The sequence below is a fragment of the Polistes fuscatus genome, unplaced genomic scaffold (genome assembly GCF_010416935.1).
Source record: "Polistes fuscatus isolate 324 unplaced genomic scaffold, CU_Pfus_HIC Scaffold4, whole genome shotgun sequence".
NCBI classification, from domain to species: domain Eukaryota; kingdom Metazoa; phylum Arthropoda; class Insecta; order Hymenoptera; family Vespidae; genus Polistes; species Polistes fuscatus.
The window spans coordinates 7,039,754-7,067,133 of record NW_025113118.1 but is presented as its reverse complement, the minus strand read 5'-3'; the positions used below and the strand labels follow the sequence as shown (position 1 = coordinate 7,067,133).

Sequence of the window (27,380 nt, the reverse complement as noted above, 5' to 3'; positions counted from 1 at the left end):
CCCTTAATGGGGAGGAAGCAATTAGTGATACAATTCGTTCACTATGACACAAATTCGTTCTCATATGGTACAAATTTACAACTTGTTCGTGATGTATGCGGAGGAATTTCGAATTTTCTTCTTCTTCTTCTTTTTTTTCAAGGATCGATATATCGACGAAAAGTCGATTAAAATGAAATTGTAGTACTTAGTTATGTGTTTAATCGAAAAAGTAAATATTATATTATCGAAGGTAAATATTATAACGTGTGTCAGGTAGTAATCTTCTGTCATACAAAATATTCAAATAATATACATCCGACCAAATATTTTCGCTTGTTGTTACGAATTAAGATCAACGTAACGCGTTATATTTCAAAATTAAAAATACAAAATAAACGAATGAACGATAATGGAAATTATTATTGCACAATCGTTTTAATATATTTTTATAATATATCATATATTTTCTTATTATCTAACTATTTTATCTTTTTAAGGGTTAGACAAATAATTATATAAATCCCCGACAATGTTTCCTAAACACGGTAAACAGCACCAACTAACAAGATAAAGGTAATAATATAAAAAGATAGAAAAGATTAATAGCGAGATTAGAGTTATCTGTAAAACCATTTACCTCTTAACAGTCACGTAGCACCTGGCAAGGAATATACCTACGATCTAACTGTATAAATAAATAAAAATATATTTTAAGGTATGCAAATAAGAGGGGAAGAAAAGAAAAGAAAATGAAAAGAAAAAGAAACTAAATAAAAATAAAGAAAAGGGAGAATAAAAATATAGAGTAATAATACATTTGAAGGAAACTAAAAGATTCCGAGACCGTATCGATCTCCTTCATCTCCCCGTTCTTTCGAATTACTCGGAATAAAAATAGTAGTACCCTCTTGATGGAAGAACGTAATTAACGACGAACTTTTTTTTAACAAATCCCCGCAATTACCTAATTTGAATCCCACATTCGTCGGGAGGACTACGACTACCTGTTCGAAAGGTACATCCTCTTCCTGCTACTCCATTCGTCTCGGAGAATCAACGCGTTCAACTCTTTTTAACGAGAATTCTCATGGGACTAGGGGTGGGGTGGGGTGGGGTGGCAGAAGGATGGGAAGCTCGCAAGCTTGCTTTTCAAGCAAGATCGCACGAATCAGAGAAATCGATGTGAAATTTCAAAAGGGAAAACGGGGGAGCGGCTTTTTTCCCCACCCCCACCGCCCCCCCCCCTCCTTTTCATCAAAATGCGAGCTACGTATATAATGTCGAATAACACAGATTTAACGCTGTAGGAAGGCTGAATGTTTAAAGGGTAGAGCAAAAGAAAAAAAATAATTGGAAATGTAATAATATTCCTAAACGAGGAACGAAATTTAAAGGGAAATAGTTTAGATTTTGAGATCGGTTGAGAATAGACGTAATAGACGAATCTTCGAATGTTAAAACATTTTGAGAATGAAAACGTTCGTGATTGCTATACCTAATGCAATGAGAGAGTTAAACAGTTTCAACGAACTGAGTGCAACGAACTCTCTCTTTCTTTTTCCTTTTCTCTCTTTCTCTCCCTTCTTTTTTACTTTCTCTGTATACATAGAAAAATAAAGGATACGTCAAAGAGTGTAAAAAGGATTAAATGTAAAAAGAATTAAATTAATTTAAAAAAAAAAAAAAGAAAAAATGAAAAAGAAGAGAACAGAGAAAGATATAGAAGAAAAAGGACTTTACGAATTTCCAACAAGAATTTGTTAATCTGCAAATCCTCTTGACGTTGAATGAAATTAATCAAATTCCAAACTATACTTATAGAAATATACAACGTAGAACGTTTGTCATCTCGTACGTTTTACAGTTTCCCTTCCCTTCTTTCTCTCTCTCTCTCTCCGATTCTTTTTTTCTTTTTTTTTTTTAAGTGAAAAAGAAAAAAAGACAAATCTCAATTGAATTTTTCACATAACAATGCGTATCGACTATCGCGAATTCCATCGTACTTTTACACAACAGTCGAAATTAATTTAATACAACCAAGAATGAAAATCGAAACGAATTTTGTTAACTCGAACCTAGCATCGAATTTAATATTTCAATTCATACATACACATACACATATATTCAATCATTTATTTATATTCGGAATTCACTACCTTATTTTAATGAATGTAATTAAGTGTCCTTTCTCGTTTGACCGATATCAGAAAAATGTACTCCCAACACGAAACGGAAAAAGTTTTCTCGCATTTTATCAATCTCTCTCTCTCTCTCTCTCTCTCTCTCTCCTTTTTAAACATTCCCAATTTTGTTGTTTTATTTCCCTAATTAAAATTGTATTTCAGCATGAGTTATCAACGTCAAGACAAGAACATTTCTTCAACGTCTAATCGACAAACCACCCACACCCACCCACCCCTTCCCTTTTACTCGACAAATTAACTCAAGCAAAGGTATCTCAGAATTTGTACAAATGGTCGAGTTCCATCAAGCGTTACTATGAATCAGTATGCCAACGGGTGTTAAAATTTATGGCGCCTAACACACTAATACGTTTAACGAGTATGTCCATGAAACACGAGGTTGGTTCGGCCTCACTTTGAAGCCATTTCCTTTTAGAAAACAAATACATTTCGAATAGTAATAGGAAGTGTTATTAATTTAATGGAAGACAATGTTGGATAAAGAGAGAGATAGAATATAACTGTAATATTTCGAATTGTGTATAGAAGCAGGTTGTAAAGTGCTCAAGAGGGTAGGTAATATCATACGTAAACTATATTACACAGTTTACAACACTTGCTTTAATTCCAACGAGACATTAAGGAAAGACATCCTCCTCCTACTAAGTTTCTATTTCTATTTCTATTTCTATCTCTCTCTTTCTCTTTCGTTGTCATTGCTTTTCACGTTAATCCAAATCGCAATCCCGTTCACCGATTTGTACATAACCATTCGTCCCATCTTTCGATTTTGATCCCCTCGCAAGCTACCATACGGGATATTTAATATAATACCCGGATGGGGTTTTAGTGTATGTGGGTGGGTTTAAACCGCAGCAATAAACGCAGCTCGTTAAACTAACGACAGTCATTCGGATTTCTGTGATATGAATTAAGGAAAAAATCGTTCAGGTTAAAATTCATTCGTGAACGTAACATAAGCTCGCCCTCCTCCTCCCAACCTCCCCACCCTCCACCATTTAAAATTCACGAAACGGAAAGCTTTTTATTTTACGCTTGGATTAAATGAAACGAGAAAACAAATTTAAAAAGTGGAATCGATAAGAATAACAGAAACAATATCGAGGAAATGATCTTGTTTAAGCAATTGGGAAAAAAAAGGAGGAAGAAGAAGAAGAAGAAAAATGATCGTAATGGTAAACGACATCTGGTCGATTGGAAAATCGAAAAAACCCCCATCGTATTCTCTATTTTTTCGCGATAAGATCGGCCTAATTTCCTGCGATGGAAAAAACAAAAGTTAATTCTCTCTCTCTCTCTCTCTCCCTCTCTTTCTTTCTAACGTACCAACTGCGTTACTTTTTATCGAAGTAAAAAAATTGAGAAAAAATGTTCTTTCCCATTTTTTTTTTTTTGCAGATTTCTTCTTCGAAAGAAATCTTGAACAGACGCAGATTCGTAAGCATTGATTAATAGGAGAAAAAACAAAAAGAAAAAATAATTTCTCTAGTTAAAAACAAGAGAATCATTCTATCGTTTCGTTCAAGGACACGATCGAGTTAACGATTAAAACAACCGTACCATGAGACCTTAACGTCTATCGCAGTACTAGCATTAAAGTAATGTTCAAGAAATTTTAGTAAGACGAACGGGAGGGTTCTTTCTTCGTTGACAGCGAACCTCCCCTCCCCCTCCCTCCCCCCTAAAAGAACTCGATTTAGCTTCGAGTAATTCTGTCCCATTTAACAAGTTAATTAAATATAGAAGTAGGTACAGTAGTATAGTAATCCTGTATTTTCATTAAGAAATCGTTCGATCGAATATTTTTATTTTTAATAAACCAAAAAAAAACTTCAAGCTAACCCAACAACGACAACCAAGTCCTCGCAAAGTCTCGAACTTCGGATAAAGTATTTAATTAATCTTGATTACGTTGTACCACGTTCGAAAAATGTTCTTCTCCATATTTTGTTCTTCCCAAATATTTTTTCTGTTCATTTTTCAACATTCAACCACCCACCCTTCCCCCCGAAGTGTCGAGCAGCCGCCACTTTGGGCCGCAATGCCACCTGTCTCTCTTTCTCTCTGCTGTTGTTCGTAGGTATAAATCACACACCTGTTTCGTGACTCGAATATAAATCAAAAGCTAGCCACGGAACCGCAGTCTCGACGAGGATTCTACGCGCGTACCTTTGCGTTAGGGTTGCCACGAGGTGTCGGATACATCGTGGTACTACGAAATTTGCATTTACTCTCAGAGAGAGAAAGAGAGAAAGAGAATGTGAGAGAGGAAAAACACCGAGTACCTTCGCACTGATAGTATTTTTATACTTTTACAAGCATCGTTCAGGTTGTTTACATCTTACCATAACGTGCAACTTATTTTCTCTTATCTCATCTTCGATTAAAAACGAACACGCAGTAACAACGTGTTACCATGTTGTAAAGTAATAACTAATGCATCACCAATATATTGGAATTTCTTGTTTATTTACATCAAGAAAAGAATATATATCTGTTAAAATGTTAACAAGTATATTTCGACGAAAACGCGATGATAAAATGATTGATAAGTAACGGGTATTCCTTGGTATATGTTATGAAAAAATCATTGACGATTGATAAATCACTTCATTTTCACTTCCAGAAAATATTTCTTTATCTTATCTCACGTGTGGAAAAATACGAACAATTGTATATGTTTTCGCAACATTATACTTTTCCATCGATATATAGAAGTGTGTACGTTCTTGTATTTGTGCATGTTTATAAAATACAATGGTAGTGTAGCGAGTACGATAAAATCTTATTGGACTTTTATATTTTTTTCTTTTTTTTTTTTTTCGTACAAAAAGCACAAGAAGAAACGATGAAGAAAGTTCTCGGTTAGAAAGTTCTCTCAAAACATGAACAGGTACACGTATGTACACCTACCCTAGCTACTCGAATTGGCACGTCATCCTGTTACGAAGGAGCAATATACTATAGAGTTTCTCGTTATAGTACAACGACCATTCCAAGGAAGCCTGAAACCGAACAATCCGATTTCGCGGTAGAGATTACTGAATTAAGAGAATTTCCGAAACTGAATTACAACACAGGGAAGGTAGGAATAAAGGAAGAATACGAAAACGAAGAAGAAGAAGAAGAGATAAAGAAAGAATAAAAAGGCAATTTCTATGTGGGAAATTGCAATTCCCAAAGAAACTGAAATATCGTCCTACTAACCCCTAGTTTTCCTGTTTCTGACACTTTCTGATAAAGAATTCCTGAAATACAATAATCGTTCACTGCATCTATATTTTTCCTATCACAGATTATTGATTATTCGTTATTATAAAAATTGTGTTTATTATATACAGATTTATCTATTTATTCTAATACAATGCTACTGATCTCGTAAATTTATTTTTTGTAATATATAAATCTATTGCAATTATTCTAATAATCATTGAATTCATTTTGAAGAATATTCTATTTCTCTGGATTTATATAATGATTGCAAACTTTTGCCTGTTAATTAAAATATATATATATTATTATTATATATATATTAACTAATATATATTATTATATATATATTATATTATATATATATATATTATATTATATTATATATATATTAACTAATATATATATATATTAATTAATATATATATGTACGATTCAAGCAACTAACGAATCGATTAAGTTCAACGTTACTAACACTAATTATTACGAATAAGCCGATGGTAAATGAACGACGTTGTAAAGTACATGCATATCCCTTCTTGTTTTCAACGATACTGTCGTTATCAGCGACATTAATCCTTACATAGAACCACATCGTCTTCTTCGTCTTATATATTTACAATCTACATATATACATATACATATATGTATTACATAGTTACATGGAACTACTCGAGCATCGTCGTTAGCCAGCGGGTGGTAAAGGCTTGAATACAAATTAATTAACGCGAGAAACAGCAAGGATACCACCAACCCTTTGACTCTTCATTTCCTTTTATTTTTCTTCTTCTTCTTCTTCTTCTTCTTCTTTTTCTTCTTCTTATTTTTATTTTCTTTTCACGAAAGACTTCAGATTTTATAACCACAAAATACCATTATTATAAAAGCACGCTCGAAGAAACCTCGCGAACGAAAACTTTTCGCATTATTATTTCCTTAAAACAATAATTCTAATCTGCAATGCAGAAAGTTGAAAGAGAATGAGAGAATGAGAAAGATTCGTGAAAATAATGGAGAATAGGACAAATAGTTATCTATGAATTAGTATCTGAGAGAACATTAAATAGCCGACAAAGTGAAAGACTTATTGTTAGACCACCTACCTACCTACACCCCCCTCCCCACCACCACCCCGACTATCTTCTTTAAATTTGTTCGCTTCACGCGAGAAAAAATTCTTGATAAGTTTATTCCGTTAGTACTCTCGAAACCAATCTGTTTCAATTCTGTAAGAAAATAATAATAATAATAATAATAATATAGGAAACACTAATGATATATTATTTACTGCGACACGAGTTGTAATTACGGGAATAAAAAAAAAAGGAAACAAAAAAGATCTTGGCCCTATTTAAAATTTTAACAAAAACAAAAACAAAAACAACGAGTAGACTTACATTAATTTTCCGATATATTATACTATCTGATATCACGCGTACACATATTTCTTCCATTATTCTTTTCTAGATTGATGTCGGGTCCCGACATTTTCGCAATGAAAATACATTGTCAAAAGCAAACCTTTACGAAATAATAATCGAGAGGAAAAAATCCAAAAAAATAACAACACAAAAATATATATAAATAATATATAAATAATATATATATAATAATATATAATATATAAAAAATATATATAAATATATATATATATAAATATACATTACTGTATTTAGTAAATTGAAAATAATACCGGCATTCATTCTCATACTCATTTTCCAACGAGTGACACATTGTATACGCTCACGCATGCATACGTATATTACAACCTAATCTAATGTAAGAGAGGATTCCCCTAAGCGTCGTGTCAAATGAAGCTCAAAATTATCGTACAAGGAGTAAAACCACACACATGCTTGCCTCGACGATCAAGGAAAAATTTATTTCATGGCCATTCGAGAGTTTCGTCGTTACGATACAAACAAGAAAAGGATATTCTATAAGTATATGTGTGTCTGTGTGTGTGTGTGTGTGTAAATACGCGTGCACATCTGTTTGGGTAGGTATGAACTTGGATGAGAATTTAGGGCCACGTGGACACGTACGCGCGTGTGTTTGTGCAAAATGAATATGAAAAAGGGTTTGGGTTCAAACGATTTCATCGTCGAAAAGCTTTACCTAAGAATCCATATGATTTTCATCCAAACAATTTTCTCGTCGAATTAAATTCTTCTTGATAAATTTATAACTTACAAATGCAAATAATCTTTATTATTAAAATATCAATTTATCTATCTTCACAAAAAAATAAGAAATTTATAATCCATAAAAATACTATATATATCATAACAAACTCTCTCTCTCTCTCTCGCAAAAAGATTAAATTCTTTCGAAGGTTGGACCATCTTCAAAGGTACCCTAAATCGACCGAAACATAGTAGTAGTAGTAATACTACTAGTAGTAGTAGTCTGTTATCTTTTTAGCTCGCATATTTCTCAGCTTAGAGTCGACGACTGGCAAACGAGTTTGAAATCCGAATAGAAAGCATCATCTTGTTCGTTGCATCCCTGGAAGGCAATCCTCCTCCTCCTCCTCCTCCTCCTTCTCCTCCACCCTTGCTTCCATTCCTCTTTTTCTCGCACACACTCTACCTTCACCTTCTCGAGAGCATTAGGATATTGATGAAAAAAAATGGCACGAGCTAGTAGACTACGCTAACGGCCGGGGGGGGCGTAGAAGTAGGGGTAGGGGTAGGTGAAGGGGCAGGGGGAGGGGGAGGGAGAATTCGTTCCATTTCAGATTTGGGTTGCGATAAATACGGACGCGACCGTACTCTTCCTACCCAACTCACCCCCCCTCTTCCTCTCTTTCTATCTCGTTTTCCTTCTCTCCCCCCCCCCTCTCTCTCTCTCTCTCTCTTTCTCTCTCTTTCCTTCGAGAGCTAATGTACCTCGGTTGTTACATCGTGGTGGTTATCTTCATGGCAAACGACTACCCCAGAGGACCCCCCCATTCCCCCCCCCACGCGAAAGCTCTTTCAAAAAAAGCTCCCACGTTGCTCCCCTACGCTCGTATACTAACTTAACTCGTCTATTCTCTCCTTTTTATATTCGCATATATATATGTAGTAGACGACACACACAAACTCTCGACTGACTTTCCGTCATCTTTTTAACCTTAGAGAGAGAGAGTTTTTAGGAAAAAAAAAATACACATCGGGAGGAGAAGAAGAAACACTGTCGTCGACGAGCGTGTCCCTCTTTTGTGAACGTCAACCTGCAAGCTCGTACCGCGGAAACTGGTCTGATTTCCTTTCGCGATAACGTTGGATACTTCATCGAGGGGTGGTGTTTCGTCGCGTACCCACTTTTCTTTTTCTTGCTTGCTTGCTTGCTTGCTACCTTCTTCTTCTTCTTCTTCTTCTTCTTCTTATCCGTAGGTATTCTCCTAAAACTCCATTCTTATTGTATCTCTACCTTATCCCACTCCTAGGAACAGGTTGCCCGTCTTTTCGCGGAAACGTAAATCGCTATTCTTTGGAGAAAAATGTTGGGAGAATTTTTCTCGAAAAAGGGTTTTTAAAGTAAGAATACTGGACGAGAGTGAACGCGTATTTTTACGTTTCGTTGATAAACGTAATTTTGGTATTAATCAAGAATTTCGTAATTCGTAATATTATTGTGTATATCTTTTATCGTTGGTTGATTAAATTTGTCGAATTATACGTACCACTATTATTTGAAATCCATACGAATATCTTTTTTTTTCTATTTTTTGATCGAAATTTTGGTGTTAAACCTACAAAATATTACAACACGATGATGGTATACGATTGTTACAATAATTATTTCTCTCTCTCTTGTGTATATATGATATATAATTATATTTTTTTTTCTATGTAATCATTTGGACGATATATTTAAATGGAAAATTAAATCGTTTTCGTAATATACGTTACGAGACGTAAATTAAATTAAACTCTATGCGCATTAATTAATAATAATATATTGCAATTATAAAGGTTAATTAGAAAATAATACGAACACGATCGTAATATAATATTACTTTTGAAAATAGATTGAAAGAGAGATATCGTATTGACATACTGATACGCTAACCTACATTTATTTTCTTAACAAAAGAAAGAAAGAAAATACAAAAAAAAAGGAAAAAAGAAAAAGAATTGTCAACGGAATCTGAAGAATAACGACGAAAGGATTCTTCCAATCTTCATTGCCGATATCTTTCGGTTTTGTATTATATTTCAAATATGTGTGTGCGTGTATCGTTAACTTATAAAAAAAAAAAACAAGTATTTACATACAATACAATTTTTATTTATATGCACATATCACAGGTACACGGATCAACTGTCTATTTTTGTAAAATAGGGAGGGGGGGAGGAGGGAAAATAAATGGTTCGAAAAGAAAAAATATTTTAGAAAATATTATAGAAAAGACGTTTAAGACGTTAGGAAACAAAAGCCATTATAAAAAAGTATGGAACAAACGTTGAGTGAATATGTGTCTCGAAGAAAAAAGAATTTTCGATATTTTAATATAAATAAAGTATGAAAGAAGAACGATTTCTATCTCGAAGGTATGACGATATCTATAGCCCATCTTCCTCGACGAAACGAGACGCTATCAGAAAAGTTTTTTATTGCATTGGAAAGTTCCGCGAACAACGTGACTTGAAGGTGACTGATAAACAATAGCATAGTCACTTCATAATAATCTGAACTCTTGCGAAGGCCTTCGTGTTACGCTTGGAAACTTCATTAAAGCTCTTCAATTAGATTTTTACTTGATTTATTTCTTAAAAGAAAATATTTCTCTTCCTTCTCTCTCTCTCTCTCTCACGTTTATCGTTTCTCGTGGCTCAATTAATTTGGTTTGTTAAAATTAATTACTCATAAGCGATAAAGAATTGAAACCCATTCTTCTTCGTTGTTCTCGTAAAGATCACGTTTAAACGAAGATACAACCCCATTCGATGATATTTATCCGATGCATACGTCAACGTTCAAGAAAATATTACGCGGAAAGGTTCTTTTGAAATTCGATGAACAAAATCGACGTGTTCCAGTATCGAATGACAGGGAACCAACCATCTTACTAAGCTATAAGATTCAAAGAAATTTATCCTCAAGACGAAAAACCAACCACAAAAAAAAGAAGACGAAGAAGAAGAAGTAAAAGAAGAAGTAAAAGAAGTAAAAGAAGAAGAAGAAGGTTTTCCCGATCGCTTTGAGACTTGACTCGAACTTGAAAGGTTTTTCCTTGAGAATACTCAAGAAAGACGTCTTTTCGTGTGTTGCGCTATAAAATCGTTCGTGGTCTCGCGTAATCCAGCGAGATTGCGGGACCTTCTTGGATTTACATGAGAGAGAGAAGAAGAAGAAGAAGAAGGACTTATGGGGGAGTAAAAGGAAAGAAACAGACAGAGATAAAAAATGGAAATCGGGAAAAAAGGATAAGGAGAGACGGTCAAGCATCGAACTGAGCGTTTCTGCTTTTACAAGCAGATTGGATCCTCTTAGAAGAACTTCACGCTCGAAAAAAAAAGTCACATTCTCGAATAATGGAAAGTAAGAGTACCAGTTCTTTTTTTTCTTTTCTTTTTTTGCGTGTAAATAATACAATTGATATTCGTTTCCAAAAAAAAAAAAAGCATCAACTTGTAAAACGAATTTTTATGCGAATCGATCTGCAACGTCGTAGTCGTCCATCATATTCCTCGTAATAAAGATATGCAAAACAAAATTTCCTATTATATTTTTTTCTTTTTTTTGTATAATACGCTATGAAAATTTCATGGTGTTTTCCCCCTGTCGTAATACTCGTACACGCGGTTACAAGACAAATTCCAGAGACGAGAATGCAGCGCAGTTTTGAATGTGCTGACTCTAGGAAACGATCGATCCACATACAAACTGTGTGTATGTGTGTGTGTGTGTGTTACGACGGCCTTGGACTAGATTAAAAAAAGTATCGTTCGATAAATATCATTGTAAATACCGACAAATGTAACGATTTCGCATTATCGATAAAGATATCATCACATTTATCGTATACCAGTATTAAATAAATACAATATGATTTTTATTTTGATTTCTTTTCAATAAAAGTCAAAACAACCATTGTTTTTATTGCCGAATAAAAAAGCGCAGTATTTTACGATAATTAATCTTTTTTTTTCTTTTTTGATATTGTTTTGTTTTGTTTTGTCTCTCTCTCGATATCAGTTAGGTCACGGTCAAGTGAAAAAATTTATTATCAACACTTCAATGATATAAATCGAAGGAAGTGTATCTTGATAAATAAGAATCACTCCACTTATGTAATAAATATATAAATATTTTAATCATTTGCCGCTACCGGAATTAATTAATTTCGATTTGATTAGATAATTATCGCTCGTTGAAAGAAATCAATCGATATATCCGTTTAGATTATTAGTTACATAATTACACGTGTCATTGTATCCTAAAGGAAATGATTAGTTCATCGATTTGCGTGCGTATCTAAGATCAATAATAAATAATCTTACTTCGCTATTACATTTCTTCAAATTCGAACAATATTAAGAACCAAAAAGGAAACAAGAGAGATATACAAAAAAAAAGAAAAAGATTGATACGAAGGAAATAATTGAATTTGTATGGGTAACGCTGCGTACAACTATGTTAATACATTAACATGAATTTTTATGTAACGAGGTTAAGTAGGCAACCTGATAAGAGTGCGCTTTTTAATAACCGTACGGCTGGTGTTTACAGAAAAGGTGGTGCTGCGGCTTCTGACATCCCATCGAGAAGTAACTTTCTGCCGACGTTAGAAGAATTCATTAACTATCTCGCAAAAAAGAGAAAAAGATAAAGAGAGAGAGAGAGAGAATATGATAGTTATAATTATATCAATTGACCCAGAAACCTCCGGATATTTCGTAATATTCGTAAAGAAAATATATCTTAACAATATTTATGACACTTCCTATTGGTATTCGACACCAAATCGTACGATAAATAATTGACGTATCGATTTTCGATATCGTCTAGAAATATTCGTGCGAGGATATGTTGATATATATATATATATATGTGTGTATGTGTGTATAAACGTATCTATGCACGTGTATAGAAATACGAGCGTTACGTGAATCTCCTATAAAACGTACACGTACTACGTTTTGTCCTACGTAGAAATTCATGAATGTGATGTTTAAACGTTTTTAAGCTCCATTTCGGATAACCGTTGAAATTTGTGACCGGACTCGTCGTCGCTGTTGTTATTGAAAGTATTATAAATATTATATCATACGCGAGAGTATTATTTTGAAATAAAAAGGAGAATAAAAAAGAACGGGGCTTAATCTCTCGAGAGAGAGACAGAGAGAGAGACAGTTGGTATATTTTTTTTTAGTTCTTTTTTTTCTTCCGCCTTACTGTCTTTTCATCGACACACGTCGTGCTACTTTAAAAGAATCGTTCTAACCTCGCATTACACGATATTAAACCGCGGTCATCGCGGACTCTGACTTTTTATTGTTTCGTAGCATGTGCAACAAAGCTCGCGTGAACGTACGCCGTACCATTTGCATTCTCATTACCATCTTCTCGTTCTTATTTAAATAAGCGAACGACTGCGAGGCACTCGGAACTGTTGTGTGCTCGTTTTACCCTTTTTCTCTATTTTTTTTTTTCCTTCTCTTTCCTCTTTTTTTTTTCTTTCTATTTCTTTTACCTCTTTCCTATGTCGCCCGCGCGCGCGCAAATCTATATCTACACACATATTCATTTTTTTATTACCTTTTTCCCTTTTATATTCTATTCCGCCAAGAGATCGATGAAGAATTAATTATTTAACACGCACTCCAATAATTAATGTCTACATAGAGATAAATATAACCTACATATATATAATAGTATATAAGTGAATAAATATACGTACTCTATTTATTTTCTTCCGAAAAAATATAGAATACCCAGGACGAATATAAATCGAATAATCGATCAAATCGTTCGACCTTAAGTTTAATTCGAACCAAAAAACAATCTAATACAAGCTCGATTTATTTTCACCTTTCATGACATTTTCATTTCTTTTTTTCTTTTCTTTTCTTTCTTTCCCTAAACACACTCTCTTCTCTTTACATCGCATAAGTTTTCTCTCTCTCGTACAAGTTTTTCATCGCGATTCGAGACTGTAAACGGTGTTGCGCGAGAGGAAACACACGACACAACGGTGTGGGGCCCGTGCCACGCCACGCCAAGCCAAGCCAAGCCACGCCAAGGAAATTCAATTTCGTTGCGGCTGTGTAATGGAGCAGAACATTCTGGCCGGAGAGAGTTAGGCTGGTCCTCGACCGCACAGGAAATACCTATCGATGGTTATCCAACCGATCCATACGGATCCGCGTCGATTCCGCTTAAGCGAGACGATTGATACATCTCTCTGCTAAACCGTATCCTACCTACGCGAGTCCTCCTACATTTTCTCTCTAAATTGATTCGATCCAAATTGGCTATTGAATTGGAAGTACAGTTTAGCGAGATACACTACCATTGATATCATCCGTTGAGAAATCTAAACATTTCATTTGAATAAATAATCAATTTATATATATTATATAATACAATATTCGAATATTTCCAAATAATTTATCGTTAATATCACGTTAATCCTTCTGCTTGCTAAAGTTTAGATTAAACGTTATTTTTTGCATAAACTTATTTTAATATCAGATGTAAGATATAACGATCGTAATAACGTAGTTTACATTAGTAGGAAAAAGGGTATATTTAAAGTTTCAAAAGGTTATAATTAAAATCAATGAAAACAACAATTTATAATGTTTTCTCTACGAATAATTAAAATTACGTTAATGAGGATCCATCCTCCCTCTCTCTCTCTCTTTCTGTGTGTGTTCTTGTCGCGACGAATCGACGAATGGAAAATTTGACGTATAAAACAACTACGTTTCCGTCGTCGTAGATGCATCCACCACACATTCATTTCGCATCACAGCTTTCACCAGGCGTGTTATCCTATGAGATGTTCAGAAAACTTGAAGTGCACCAATGGCATTGTGCGCGATGCTTGCGAGCACAACTCCATTGCTATAACCGCATCGTCGTTATTGCGTTCCTAGAGATGTAACAAGGTATTCATACCGGGAAGTGTGTACAACAACACTCGCACGTCTCACGCATACGATATCTAGAACGAACATAAGTAGCTATTTCCTGACGACGACGACGACGAGGAGGAGGAAAAAACAGAATGCCTATTCGAAAAATAATACTTTAGTATTTAATCCCAATCCACACACACACACAAAGAAAAAGACATCATTTTTCTTTTTTCTATTTTTCTTTCTAAGATACTACGAGTCAAACAAGAATAGTAGCAAGAAATTGGTTCACCTTTGGCTAGAAACTCGAAAAGTTTCCTTTCCGAAGGATTCTTATACTACTTATCATCGATTCCTTCTTATCAAAAATTCCCCTTCTAGCTATTTCCACTATATATATATATAAGCTATATACGTACACTAACACACCACTACTATACTACCTTCTTTCTTTATCTATCGATCTCGTTTACAGTCTACAAGAGTAAAGCCAAATTACGAGCCTCGGTGGTTCAGTTCGATAAAAGGGAACCCCGTCAAGTATCCATCGATGCGTTCGACTTCCTTCGCTATTGTGCATAAAATGTGACGTATCTTTTAAGTTTCCCTTTCTCTTCTCTTCTCTTCTCTTCTCTTCTATTCTATTCTATTCTTATTCCCGTATCTTCTCGAAACGGACTCACTCGTCGGATAAAGCTTTCCACTCGGATATTTTATTTCCCCGGCATCGTACTTTTGTACATAGCACCACCATCACCACCACCATCGCCATCACCATACCCCTTTCTCACCTCCCCCCCTCTCCTCCTTCGAGAAAACAGCACGTTCTTCGAGACTGGCTATACGCGCTCTATCGTTTTTGAATTTCTAACACGAATGATTTTTCCATTCGCGCGCATTCGCTTTTACTTATTTTTCCTCGCAATGCGTTCTACGGCACCATTGCCGTCGGTGGTGGGTGCCCATTGGGAAATCCTCTCTCGCATAGTAGTAGTAGTACTACTACTACTACTACTACAACTACTTCACGCGCGTTCATCCATGGATGTCGAGATGCTTTCGCGAATATTTTCCCATCGATATCTCTCCCATTGACTTATTCGAAATATTTTTATATTTTCATCCAATTTGAAAATTCCCATGCGGGCGGTGGGCGTATACCGTTATCATCGAATCAAAATGCAAACTGCGAACAAAGAACGGGCCCAACACAATGGAGAAGAGGGGGTGGGAGGGAGGGAGGAGGGAGGAGGAAACAAAATATTAATGCAATGAATAAGGTGTACCAGTTATCCTGCTGATCGATAACATTTTTTTCTTCTTTACCCCCTACCCCTACCCCTACCCCACACCCCATTTTTTCTCCCGCCCCTTCCACCGTTGTAACATTTTCCCCCTTTATTCCGTAGTTCTTCTTCCGTTCTTTAGATCGGAGACGTATTTATTATTTTAAACGTTCCCGTTCCCGTTTCGGTTCTCCTTCGGCAAAGCGCATTAAAAAAAAAAAACAAATGAAAAGTACATACAGATATAATATTTTTAAGATTGTTCGTTTCCTTACAAATCGTTCGGGACGTCGACGAACTTCCGTAAAGAAGTAAAATTTATTACTGAAGAGAGGACGAGGAGGAGGAGGAGGAGGTGGAGGTGGAATAACTACTACTACTACTACTACTACTACTACTACTACTACTACTACTAGAGGGGTAACGCGAATATTGATTTTTCTACGCGACGGACGGACGGTGCACGACCTACCATTACCTCGTATCAAGTGCAACCCCTAACAAAGTAAGTTATCCCCCAGAACTGTTCGGTCGGTTGTAATCTAAAGCGCAACTATACGCACCTATCGAGCTACTTTTTTATTCTCTCTGTGACCGTGCACGTGACATACTGCTAAACAAAATGAAAAGAATAGAAAAGAAAAGAAAAGAGGAGAATAAAGAATAAAAAATGAAGGAAGGAAGGAAGAAAGAAAAAATATACACCCTCGCAATATATCCATTCTATATATTTCTATCTCACTCGTGTAGAACCTTTATCGGAGTCACGGTATTTCTAGACTACCCCGTGAGATATAATAAACCCGAGGGAAATATTTTCCAATATTAGCTCGTTCGAATCGGATTGCCAGATTCATCTTAAATTAAATTCAACGTCAACCGTTGGTAGGTTCAGATCCAATGAACGTTAGGATCGCATAAAGTCAACCGATGGAATTTTAATTGGTCGAATTACTTTTCAACTCTTCATTCTACGTCCCGTAGTAGTCTAGTTCATTAAAAACAATTAATTTAAAAAAAATATCGCGCGAATAATCATCTCATTAATTTTCACGACGGACTAAACGGACTTTTAGAAATTCTAAGATACAATCGAGATAGACTTTTTTCTTCTTCGTTAAGCATTTTTACTATCGTTATCGATGTAAAATTTGATCGAAATTTATGTTACAGAATAGGACGGATCGAAGAACGATGAACGAATCGGAACGAGAAGGGACCGAAGTGGCGCGATAATAATAATATGTGGACGACGAGGCCGCGTAGGAAACGTAAGCGCTGGGATTTGCCGGCGAGTGGCAAAGAATCGTCCGAGAACAAACAGCAACAGAAACAACAGCAGCAGCAGCAACAAAAACAAAAACAATACCAATCATCATCACCACCGACGCAACAACGAAGTGATCGTCGACGGGACGGTTTCCGAATCCTTTATTCGGTGGTCCTGGCGGCCTGCATGGCGACACAGGAAGCGAAAAGCGCCAGGTGCCCGCCGCCGGAAACAATACCGGGATGTCCCTGTTACAATTTCGAAGATGGTCTCTTCCTGGAGTGTGCCGGTGCAACCGAAGAGTCACTCAAGAATGCGTTGTCAAGCGTCATTCAAGCTGCAGGCCCGGAAGGTAACCAACGTTTTACTTTGTTCCATTTGATTTGATTTGATTTCATTCAACCCCGTTAAATTAAAGTCAAACTTGTTGCTATTGGTTTGTTTTTTTTTCTCGGAAAATAAATGAAACATCGAAGATCGTCGAGATTAATGATAATAATAATCGAAAAAGCACCTTCCTTCAAATCGACGATTCATTTGATACATTATATCGATTACTCTTATTCAGGAGCGTTCGTTCAATCGTTAAGCGTCTACGAACTGGATCGGAAGGTGGAGGAACTCCGACCCCAAGCTTTTCCAGCTGGCTCGCAAATTAGGCACTTGCAGATTTCTCACTCGGCGATTCGCGAAATAAGCGAGGATGCTTTCGTAAGATTGGACAAGAGTTTGGAATCGTTGGCACTCGTATCCGGTAGGCTACCACGAGTACCACAGAAAGCGATGTCCACGTTGAACCGTTTGAAGGTTCTCGATCTCGAAGCTAACCTCATTCACGAACTACTAAGTTTCAGCTTTTACAAATTGTCGTTGATAAAACTTAACCTAAAGGGAAATCAAATAAATAGAATCTCGGAGTACGCGTTCGCCGGGTTGGAAACTACGTTGAAGGATCTTGATATGGCGGAGAATAAGATCAGGATGTTTCCTATGACATCGCTTAGAAGGTTGGAACACTTAACGTCATTGAAACTCGCTTGGAACGAGGTCGCCCAGTTACCAGAAGATGGATACTCGCGACTGGAGGCATTAAATTTTCTCGATCTCAGCAGCAACAATTTCAAGAACATACCTCTCAACTGCTTCCGTTGTTGTCCGTCGTTGAAGACTCTTTCGCTTTATTATAACTCCGTAGAATCGGTCGACAAAGACGCCTTTATATCCTTGATAGATCTCGAGTCTATCGATCTTAGTCACAACAAGATCGTGTTCTTAGATGTCGCTACGTTTCGTGCCAATCAAAAGCTCAGGTCCATCGATCTAAGTCATAATCACATACATTATATACGTGGCGTATTTTCAAGGTTGCCAGAATTGAAAGAACTATTCCTAGCTGAAAATAACATATTGGAGATACCTGCGGAAACGTTTGCCGGTAGTACGAGTCTCACGGTAGTGTATCTTCAACAGAACGCCATCAGGAGGATCGACGCGAGAGGATTGGTAACCCTCGGACAATTGGCCCAACTTCATTTGAGCAGTAATTACATCGAAAAGGTACCGCGGGACTTTCTCGAGCACTGCGAGAATCTATCGACCCTGTCTCTGGACGGTAATAACATACGGGAATTAGAGGTAGGAACGTTCGCTAAAGCAAAGCAATTGCGAGAACTTCGGTTGCAAGACAATCAAATTACGGAAGTAAAGAGAGGAGTCTTTGCTCCCTTACCAGCCCTATTAGAGCTTCATCTACAAAACAATGCGATAACCGACATGGAGACCGGTGCTTTACGATCTTTGCACAATCTTCAGCACGTTAATCTTCAAGGAAATTTATTAGCAGTCTTAGGAGACGTATTTCAAGTTTCCAACGAAATCGGACAAAACGGAAACATCGGTAGTTCTTTGGTATCCATTCAACTGGACAACAATGGACTCGGCGTATTACACAACGATTCTTTAAGAGGACAAGCCTCTGTCAGAATCATGTGGCTGGGGCACAATAGATTGACACGCCTTCAGGCTCCCCTCTTCAGAGATCTTCTTTTGGTCGAACGACTCTATCTCACGAACAACTCGATTTCAAGAATAGAGGATACCGCCTTTCAGCCAATGCAAGCTTTGAAATTCCTCGAACTTAGCATGAATCGATTGAGTCACGTCACCGCTAGGACATTCTCCGAATTGCACGAACTCGAGGAACTCTATTTGCAGGACAACGGTCTACGACGATTGGATCCTTACGCTTTGACAGCTTTAAAACGGTTACGAGTATTGGATCTTGCTAACAACAATCTCAACGTATTGCACGACAAGATTTTCCAGGAAGGTTTACCTATTAGGACTTTAAATCTGAAGAATTGTACGGTTAGTGTAATCGAAGACGGTGCCTTCAGAGGATTAAATAATCTTTACGAACTTAACCTCGAACACAATCACCTCACTGCCATGGCTCTTGACAGGTTGGACATACCGGGATTGAGAATCCTAAGGATATCCTATAATAATTTTAGTCAAATCAATGGAAACTCATTGGACGGTTTACCGTCCCTGCAGCACCTTGCCATGGACTCCGCGCAAATCCATCGAATACCGGCCGAATTGTTTTCGAAGAATAAAAATTTGGCCAAATTGTTGTTGAGCAATAATCTACTTAACGTTTTACCGTCAGTTCTCTTCCTCGAATTGGATTCATTGAAGGAGGTCAAACTAGACGGGAATAGATTCATAGAGATTCCATACGAAGTCCTGACCAACGCAACTACCATAGAGTTTCTCTCGTTGGCAAACAATGAGATAGACCACGTGGACATGTCCCGTTTAAACGGATTGACCAGTTTGCGGGAACTCGATCTACGTAGTAATTACATAACGACCCTCTCCGGTTTCGCAGCAGTAAACTTATCCCGTTTGATATCCGTAGATCTTAGTCACAATCATTTGACCGCCCTTCCGGCTAATTTCTTCGCTCGATCGAATCTCTTGCGCAAAGTTGAATTGGCCGCGAACAAGTTCCGACAGATACCGGCAGTCGCGCTGTCCGCTCAGAACATACCGAGTCTTGCTTGGCTCAACGTCACTGCCAATCCTCTCGTCAGAATACACGAGATAAGTTCCGAGGCAAGATATCCCACCCTACAAGAGATCCACATTTCCGGGACGAATCTCACGATCGTTACCAGCCAAGATTTCGAAGCCTTTCCCGCCCTGATGCATCTCTTTATGGCCAGTAACATGATCTCAAGAGTATCGCCAAGCGCTTTTCGCAGTCTACCGAATCTCCTCACCTTGGATCTGAGTATCAACGAGCTACCACTTTTACCTCAGGAAAGATTGAAGGGCTTGGAACATCTGAGACTGCTCAATCTAACGCACAACCGTTTGAAAGAGCTAGAAGATTTCCCCCCAGATTTGAAAGCACTTCAAATACTCGACCTCTCTTATAATCAGATAAGAAACATAGGAAAAGGCACGTTTCAGCATCTAGAAAATCTCGCGGAGCTACATCTTTACGGTAACTGGATATCATCTATATCGCCGGACGCGTTCAAACGTTTAAAGAAATTACGAATATTGGATCTAAGCAGAAATTTCTTAGCTAATTTACCGTTAAACGCATTTCGTCCATTAGAAACCCAGATAAGAAGTTTAAGAGCCGAAGGTAAATAACACTTTTAAATTTCGTAACTTTGAATTAGTAATTTTTTTTTTCTTTTTTTTTTTTTTTTTTTTTTATTAACCCTTCGACAAAATCAATACTTTAATCTCGGACCGATCACAATTTCTATAGAAAATCCTCTACTATGCGACTGCGAATCCCAGGAGCTTTGGGAATGGTTACGGGACCATCAAAAACTGGTGGGAGGTGGCGTGAGCCGAAATCGCGGCGGCGGTGGCGGCGGTGGCGGTGGTGGTGGTGGTGGTATGCGAGTGAACGACATGGAAAGCGGATTGCTAAAGTGCGAACAACCACCGGAATTGCGTGGCCTGGTTTTCCTCGACCTCGATCCGCATGCTTTCTGCTCCGCACCATTGATCCTAAAACTCGCGATCCAGGATATACAGCCGTTCTCAGTATTGGTGTCCTGGCAGAGTAGAAATCACTCCGGACTACGAGGATACCAGGTCGCTTATCACGCTTTGGACAACGTCGACGAGGTAGTAAAAGCTTGTATTTTAAACCCCTTTCTCTTTCCCAACCCCCTTATCTCTTCTTCCCCCAGTTTTATTCTACCGCAATATTACCTGGGTCGCACACTGACCGGTGTTACCGCCGGTAAAACGAATCGTCGACCAAACACAGTGTCCCCCTCCCCCCTCCTCCTCCTCCCCCCGTGCGCATTTAACCCACGTAAGACGCTTTCTACCGATGGCTAATAAAAGTTGAACGCGTTCGCCGTACAGAACATTAAAGTTTCCCCGACAAGACGGTAACACCTCACGTTCGGTCCCATTTACCCCATTAACTTTATATATATATAGAAATACTATAAATTCTAAAGATTAAGTTTAGAAAAGAGCGATAATGGAGAGTAACGATAGCGTTGTTCTTTTTTGTTTAAACAATGGTACGGAAAGTTAAAGCCGAGTTTCTCGACAATAATCATCGTTTCTTCCCGTATCCTAAATCATCTGTTATCCTTTGTTCGTTTCAGGTACGCGGAAGAATTTTAGAACCTAACGCCCGTTCGATAAAGCTCTCCAAGATGACGTCAAACACTCGCTACCTGATCTGTATCTTCGGGATTGGCAACTGGCTGACGAATCTCAAAGAGGAGATGCTCGTGAGCCAGTTGAACGTATCGATGGACGAGATGATCGAATCTACGCCCGTAACGCAGATGGCGGACTCCCCTACAAGCCGTTGCACCGAAGTTAAAACTTTGGAAATGCCGAGCGCGGTGATAAGCAGCGATGGTTCTTCGATGGGGGACATGGGTGGTGTCAGCAGTTTTCTCACGAGAAGACTCGGTCTCATAGTTGGCTGCTGTATGGGATTCGTTGTCTTTCTCCTGCTCGTCTCGATCTTGGGCTACCTCAAAGTTAAAAAACAACGAGAGGCAGTAAAAAGGGATCAACAGCCGATACCACCCGAGTATATATCTTATAGACACTTCAGCATACAAAGTGGCGAGGCCGGCCATGCAGCCAGGCAGGCCAGCCAAGAAGGCCAACATCCGAGTTTCATCAGTAACGTTGGCAACACGACGTTGAATGTATGAGATAAGTCGAGGAACTCCCGACTCGTGGAGGTTTCGAACGTCTGAAATAATTATCAAATTTAGACTGTTCGAAACATTCTCGACTCGCGGAAGTTTCGCGTATATCTCTTCTGAATCCAATGTTGTTGTTTTTTCTTTTTTTTTTTCTATTTTTTTTGTCTCCACGAATGAAACTGTGCGAATATAGCTCAGGGACTATTCTTGAGAAAGATTAAAAAACCCAAACGAACAAATGAAAATGAAAATAATGAAAGAAAACTCGGGCCTATTATCATACATACTCGAGAGATCACACAATCGTTATGCATAATACATATATAACATTCACGTACGAGCGTTCGATAGAAAACGATAAAGTTTTTCCTATCAATCGATTCAATCTGCAACGAAAAATAAATCTCTTTTTAAAGTTCATTTGCGCGTTTAATAAACCCGCAAATAAAATCAATCCATACGAGAATAAACAATTGTTATATATTGTTTGTCGATTGCAGTCACGCGCTCTCTCTGTCTTTGTGTCTGCTGCTGCGTGTTAAATGGCGTTACGAATTGGACATTTTATATGTGATTTTCTACGAGTCTTCTTAAATTCTTATCGGACTTAAATAGATATATAAGCGTGCCAACTCAGTGCAGATATTGTAATAGTTACACATATACACACACACACTCAAATATATACATATACACATCAGTTATATATATACCATGTAAATGATAATAATAATAATTGAAAGAGAATCGTGTAGCTAAGATTTGAAAAAGGAAGGAATTAATCGTTTCTATTAGAACGCATTCGTCGGTATAATTCACTACTACTCTAAGGACCGCCCCATTATATTTCCAGACTCCATTTGCTGGAGGACTCGCAAATAACGAAGGATGGAACGACGGGGACCCATTGAATTTCTTAATGACTCGGCTAACCGCAGGTTTTAAGACCGCGTTTACAGTCGCTACAGGCTGATATTACTAAATTACCTATTCTCTCTATCTGTAAATCATCTTTCATCTTCTGAGCGATTCCGTCGTGATGCTAGTCGAAAATAAAGACAGTTCTTTTCGAACTAAATCGTCGATTAGCAAACATTCGTGTAATCGCAATAACGTTGTTGTTAGAATTTTCAAAATAAAAATTCAAACGAGAACACACGAGTAATATAAAAAGTACGAATTATATTGAGGACAAAATATATCTAATATGTTATTATTAATACCAATGATGATGATAATGATGATAATGATGATGATGATGATGATGATGATGATGATGATGTTGTATCTAATGTAAATAATTCGATTCGAAAGACTCGAGAGGATTTAACGATCTCGTAAAAACAAAATATTTCTAATCGATAAGAGACAAATCACGTTTGAACAAAAAAAAAAAAAAAAAAAAAAAGGTACGATCATTTTTTTTCTTATATTTAATTGACGATATTCGTTTGTCAGTTCGATCGTTTAAGAATTGATATTTTAAAAAGCTTTCGTCGTGTGTGGATAAAAAAAAAGAAAAAAAATACGCACACACGCGCACCAAACAAACAAACAAACAAATATATATATATACATATATACATACACGAAGAGTATCAAGTAGTCCTGTAAACGTCCAAAAGAAAAAGAAAAAGAACAAAAAAAAAAAAGATGAAAAAAAAAAAACCAAACTATTACACTCGAGCATGCAAAACGTTTCCTTTTTCCGAAACATATTTGCGATTATCGATAACAATCTCGATTGTTGGCCAGGACGAACCCCTTGATATACCTACCTACCTATCCACCCCCTTTCCCCACCCCCACAACCGTACCGTTAGATAAAACTTTGTATTCTAGTTTTTTTTTGTTTTTTTTTCTTTCTTTTTTTTTTTTTATTTCGTAAAGCCGGTGACATCGACAAGGCACGGCACGCCCGGGCGGTGGTATAGTCGCGACAAAAAAAAAAAATAGAAAGAAAATAGAAAAAAAAGAAAGAAAAAAAAAAAAGTATCGAACCTCCTCCTCCTCCTCCTCCTCCTCCTCCGCAAAAATAAAAGAGCCGAACGATACGCGAAACGATCTCTACTAGCCCTATCCTACTAGCGCGAGTGTGTGCGTTTGTGTGTGTTTGTGTATGTGTGTGTGTTTGTCTATACATTCGCGCTCAGGTCCAAAGTTATAAAGAGAGATCGGCTGAGAGAAAAAAAAAAAAAAAAAAGAGAGAAAAAAAATATAAAAAAAGGGACGAAAAAGGATAGGAGGGCGACGTGCAAACGACATTTGTTATTATCGTTGGCGAATGGTCTACCAAAACGAGGAAAAAAAAACAGAGAGAGAGAGAGAGAGAGAGAGAGAGAGACTCCTTTGTGCCATTTACCTAGGAGAGAGAAGAAAAAAAAATAATAGAGATAAAAAAAGTAAAATAAAAGATTGAAAAAAAAAAAAAAAATAAAAATAAAAATAAAAATAAAAATAAAAATAAAAATATGCGAAAAAAAATAGAAAAAAAAAGAAAAAAAAAAGCAAGAGCAGCAATGTGACATTGTCAATAGGTCAAAATCGTCAAAAGGATCTACGTATTTCGAGCCCTGTCATCGTCACGCATTCCTGTTGTGTTTGTATCATATACGTACGCGAACTGTAATAAAAATGCGAATTTTTTTTCTAATCATTCCCCTAGCTCCCCTTCAGCCCCACACTGCTCCGATTTTTCCTCGTTCCCCTTATCCCCCAATCAGTCGTCTCTTATATCGTTCATGTAGTCGTCACGATATAACGTGCATCAATTTTTTCGTAGGATGATTTTTAAAAAAAGGGAGAACTTTTTATTTTCGCACCCAAATCTTTCTCCGACTAATCGTTGAACAAGTTTAAATCCAATTTTGTCATACGAATGATAAAAGGAAGAAGAAAATATCAGGTGAGATTATTTTCCTTGTTTTTCTTGAAATGCGCACGATTCAGTGTCATGAAAATTCATTTAGAAACGGGAAGAAGAGAAATGATTTGAAGAACACTTCGTGCTGAAGGATTATAGGAAATAGCGAGTCGTAGTAGCTACGTTTAATGGTAATTTTTTTGTTTTGTTTTTTGTGAAGTTGAGTAACCTTAGAAGAATTCCAGGAATAAGAGGAGGATATTATAGGAGCAATTCGTGCCAACGTGCAATAATAGTAATTCGGAATTCGTAAAATATGCGGCATGCTGTCGTTTATTTCGAAACATTCGTTGGTATCTCTTCTTCTCTCCGCCTTCCCCAGCCCCTCCTCCTCCTCCCCCGGTTGCTCTGCAGGAGGTAGTAACCTTTTAGGTATCCACTTTTGTACGAATCGCTGAATTTCACATAAATTTTCCAACGTCGTCTCAACGAAATGTTTTCCGTCCGTTTTATCGTATTTCCTTGCAATTAACTCCCACCAAAGTGGCACGAAACGAATCCACGAGAAGGTTAATTCATCGTGTCGAATCCACGACAATCAACTGGCAATTATTATAATTCTTGTACCATTTTATCTAATTTACGATTATGATTGCCTTAACACGATTTCGATAGATACTTTTTTGGTTCGTTTGAAAATTCTCATCAAGTTAAAAAAAAAAAAGAATAGATTGTTCTCGATCAATTCTTCGATTTATATAAAAGTCACGCACACACACACACACAAATATATTCATTTAATTATTTATTTAATATATATATATATATAATTTCGATTTGAATTTTTTTGTTTTTTCGATAACAATCGACAGTTCTATTTAATAAAATTTTTCTTAGATATATTTCAATTAAATTTTATTCAAGTCTGCATCCGCAATATATCAATATTTGATGAGAAAATATTGCAAAAATTCTTGACACACTTGGGTAAGTTAAATAATAAATTACCTCGCAATGTGCTTACAAACGGATATTTATATTACAGAGAAATAAAATGATTAATCTTTGAACGGGGTTTAAAGATCACTGAACTATGAACGGGAAAAACCATCAAAGATTTAACAAGTATTCAAAGATACTATTATATCTGACGTGATTCGTGCTTTATAATAATAATCATAAGACGAGTAAACTCTAATCAACGTATTACTATTTAAACGAAGCAAATATAATTGTATAATGCGAAATTCGTTTTCATTAACTATTCTCTATATAATGATAATAATTACAAGTTAATTAAGGATGGAAAATAGACTACCGACAACGGTCTTTTACACGAACGTACATTATAATCAACATGAACTCGAGCAAACCGTAATAGTTCTTTGACTGAATCTGAATTGCATACTCTCCTGTTGATATGAAACATTCTCTCTATCTCTCTCTCTCTCTCTCTCTCTTATATTTTTTTCTCCTTCTTGTAATTTATAATTCCCAGTTAATAATTCCACGTTACACGATTTCACATTTAAACAAAATTTACTCGCGTAGTCTCTCCATACTATTTTTTCTTTTACATTCTACATAATTTATACGAACGTATGCGAAAAGAAAAAACAAAAAATACAAATACTTGGAAAAATGCATCGCGAGATTCACGTCGGAGGAAACGGAGAATCATATTTATTGTCGAAAAAAAAAAACAAAACAAAGAATACTAAACAACCACAGAGGGGTAATGCGAAGCGAAGTATCGTCGGGGGTGAAAATTGGAGAAGGGGGAGGGGGAGTTGATGGTGGTGGTAATTTATTTCCGGCAAGAGTTTAGACGATCGTATTCCTCGTCGATGAAGTTGCACGTATAAAAAAAAATAAACTTGGCGGCGGCATTGACGAAAGAAGGTATGGTAAGTCGATGAAGTATACTGGATGGAAAAGGATGAAGCAAAGAAATAGGAGCTACTACACCATACTAACGGAACGATGAACCCTGTAGGTTATGAAATATGCATTGCCATGCACCCTATCGTCGTACTCGACGACGAACGCGGAGTGGTTGTGGGAAAGAGGGTGAAGGATAAAAGACAAACGACTGAAAGAGAGAGAGAGAGAGAGAATAGAGAAGGGAGTAAAGGGTTAGGGAAGTTGGAAGAAGAAAGATGTAGAGACGGCGTTAAGCGGTTTTCTCCTATGTACAAGAAGAGGATGATGCTAAAGGTAATTGTAAGGAAACACGAGGTCGACTACGAACGATGAAGGTGGGTGGAACGAA

General features: G+C 36.8%; 1 protein-coding gene across 3 annotated transcripts in view; it reads left to right on the top strand.

Moving 5' to 3' along the window:
* Nucleotides 1-23,399, top strand: part of LOC122520712 (protein artichoke-like) — a 59,767-nt gene extending 36,368 nt beyond the window's left edge. Inside the window, exons 2-7 of one of the 3 annotated variants that reach the window (XM_043640934.1) lie at nt 16,018-16,264; nt 16,933-17,381; nt 17,598-20,690; nt 20,820-21,187; nt 21,685-22,124; nt 23,099-23,399. In XM_043640934.1, the coding sequence (XP_043496869.1) occupies nt 17,003-17,381; nt 17,598-20,690; nt 20,820-21,187; nt 21,685-22,124; nt 23,099-23,156 (4,338 nt within the window). In that variant the 5' untranslated portion in view covers nt 16,018-16,264; nt 16,933-17,002 and the 3' untranslated portion in view covers nt 23,157-23,399. Of the gene's footprint in view, nt 1-16,017; nt 16,265-16,932; nt 17,382-17,597; nt 20,691-20,819; nt 21,188-21,684; nt 22,246-23,098 lie in introns of all 3 variants that reach the window. The other 2 variants (XM_043640932.1, XM_043640933.1) reach the window with 2 other exon arrangements.
* Nucleotides 23,400-27,380: the final 3,981 nt, after the last annotated feature.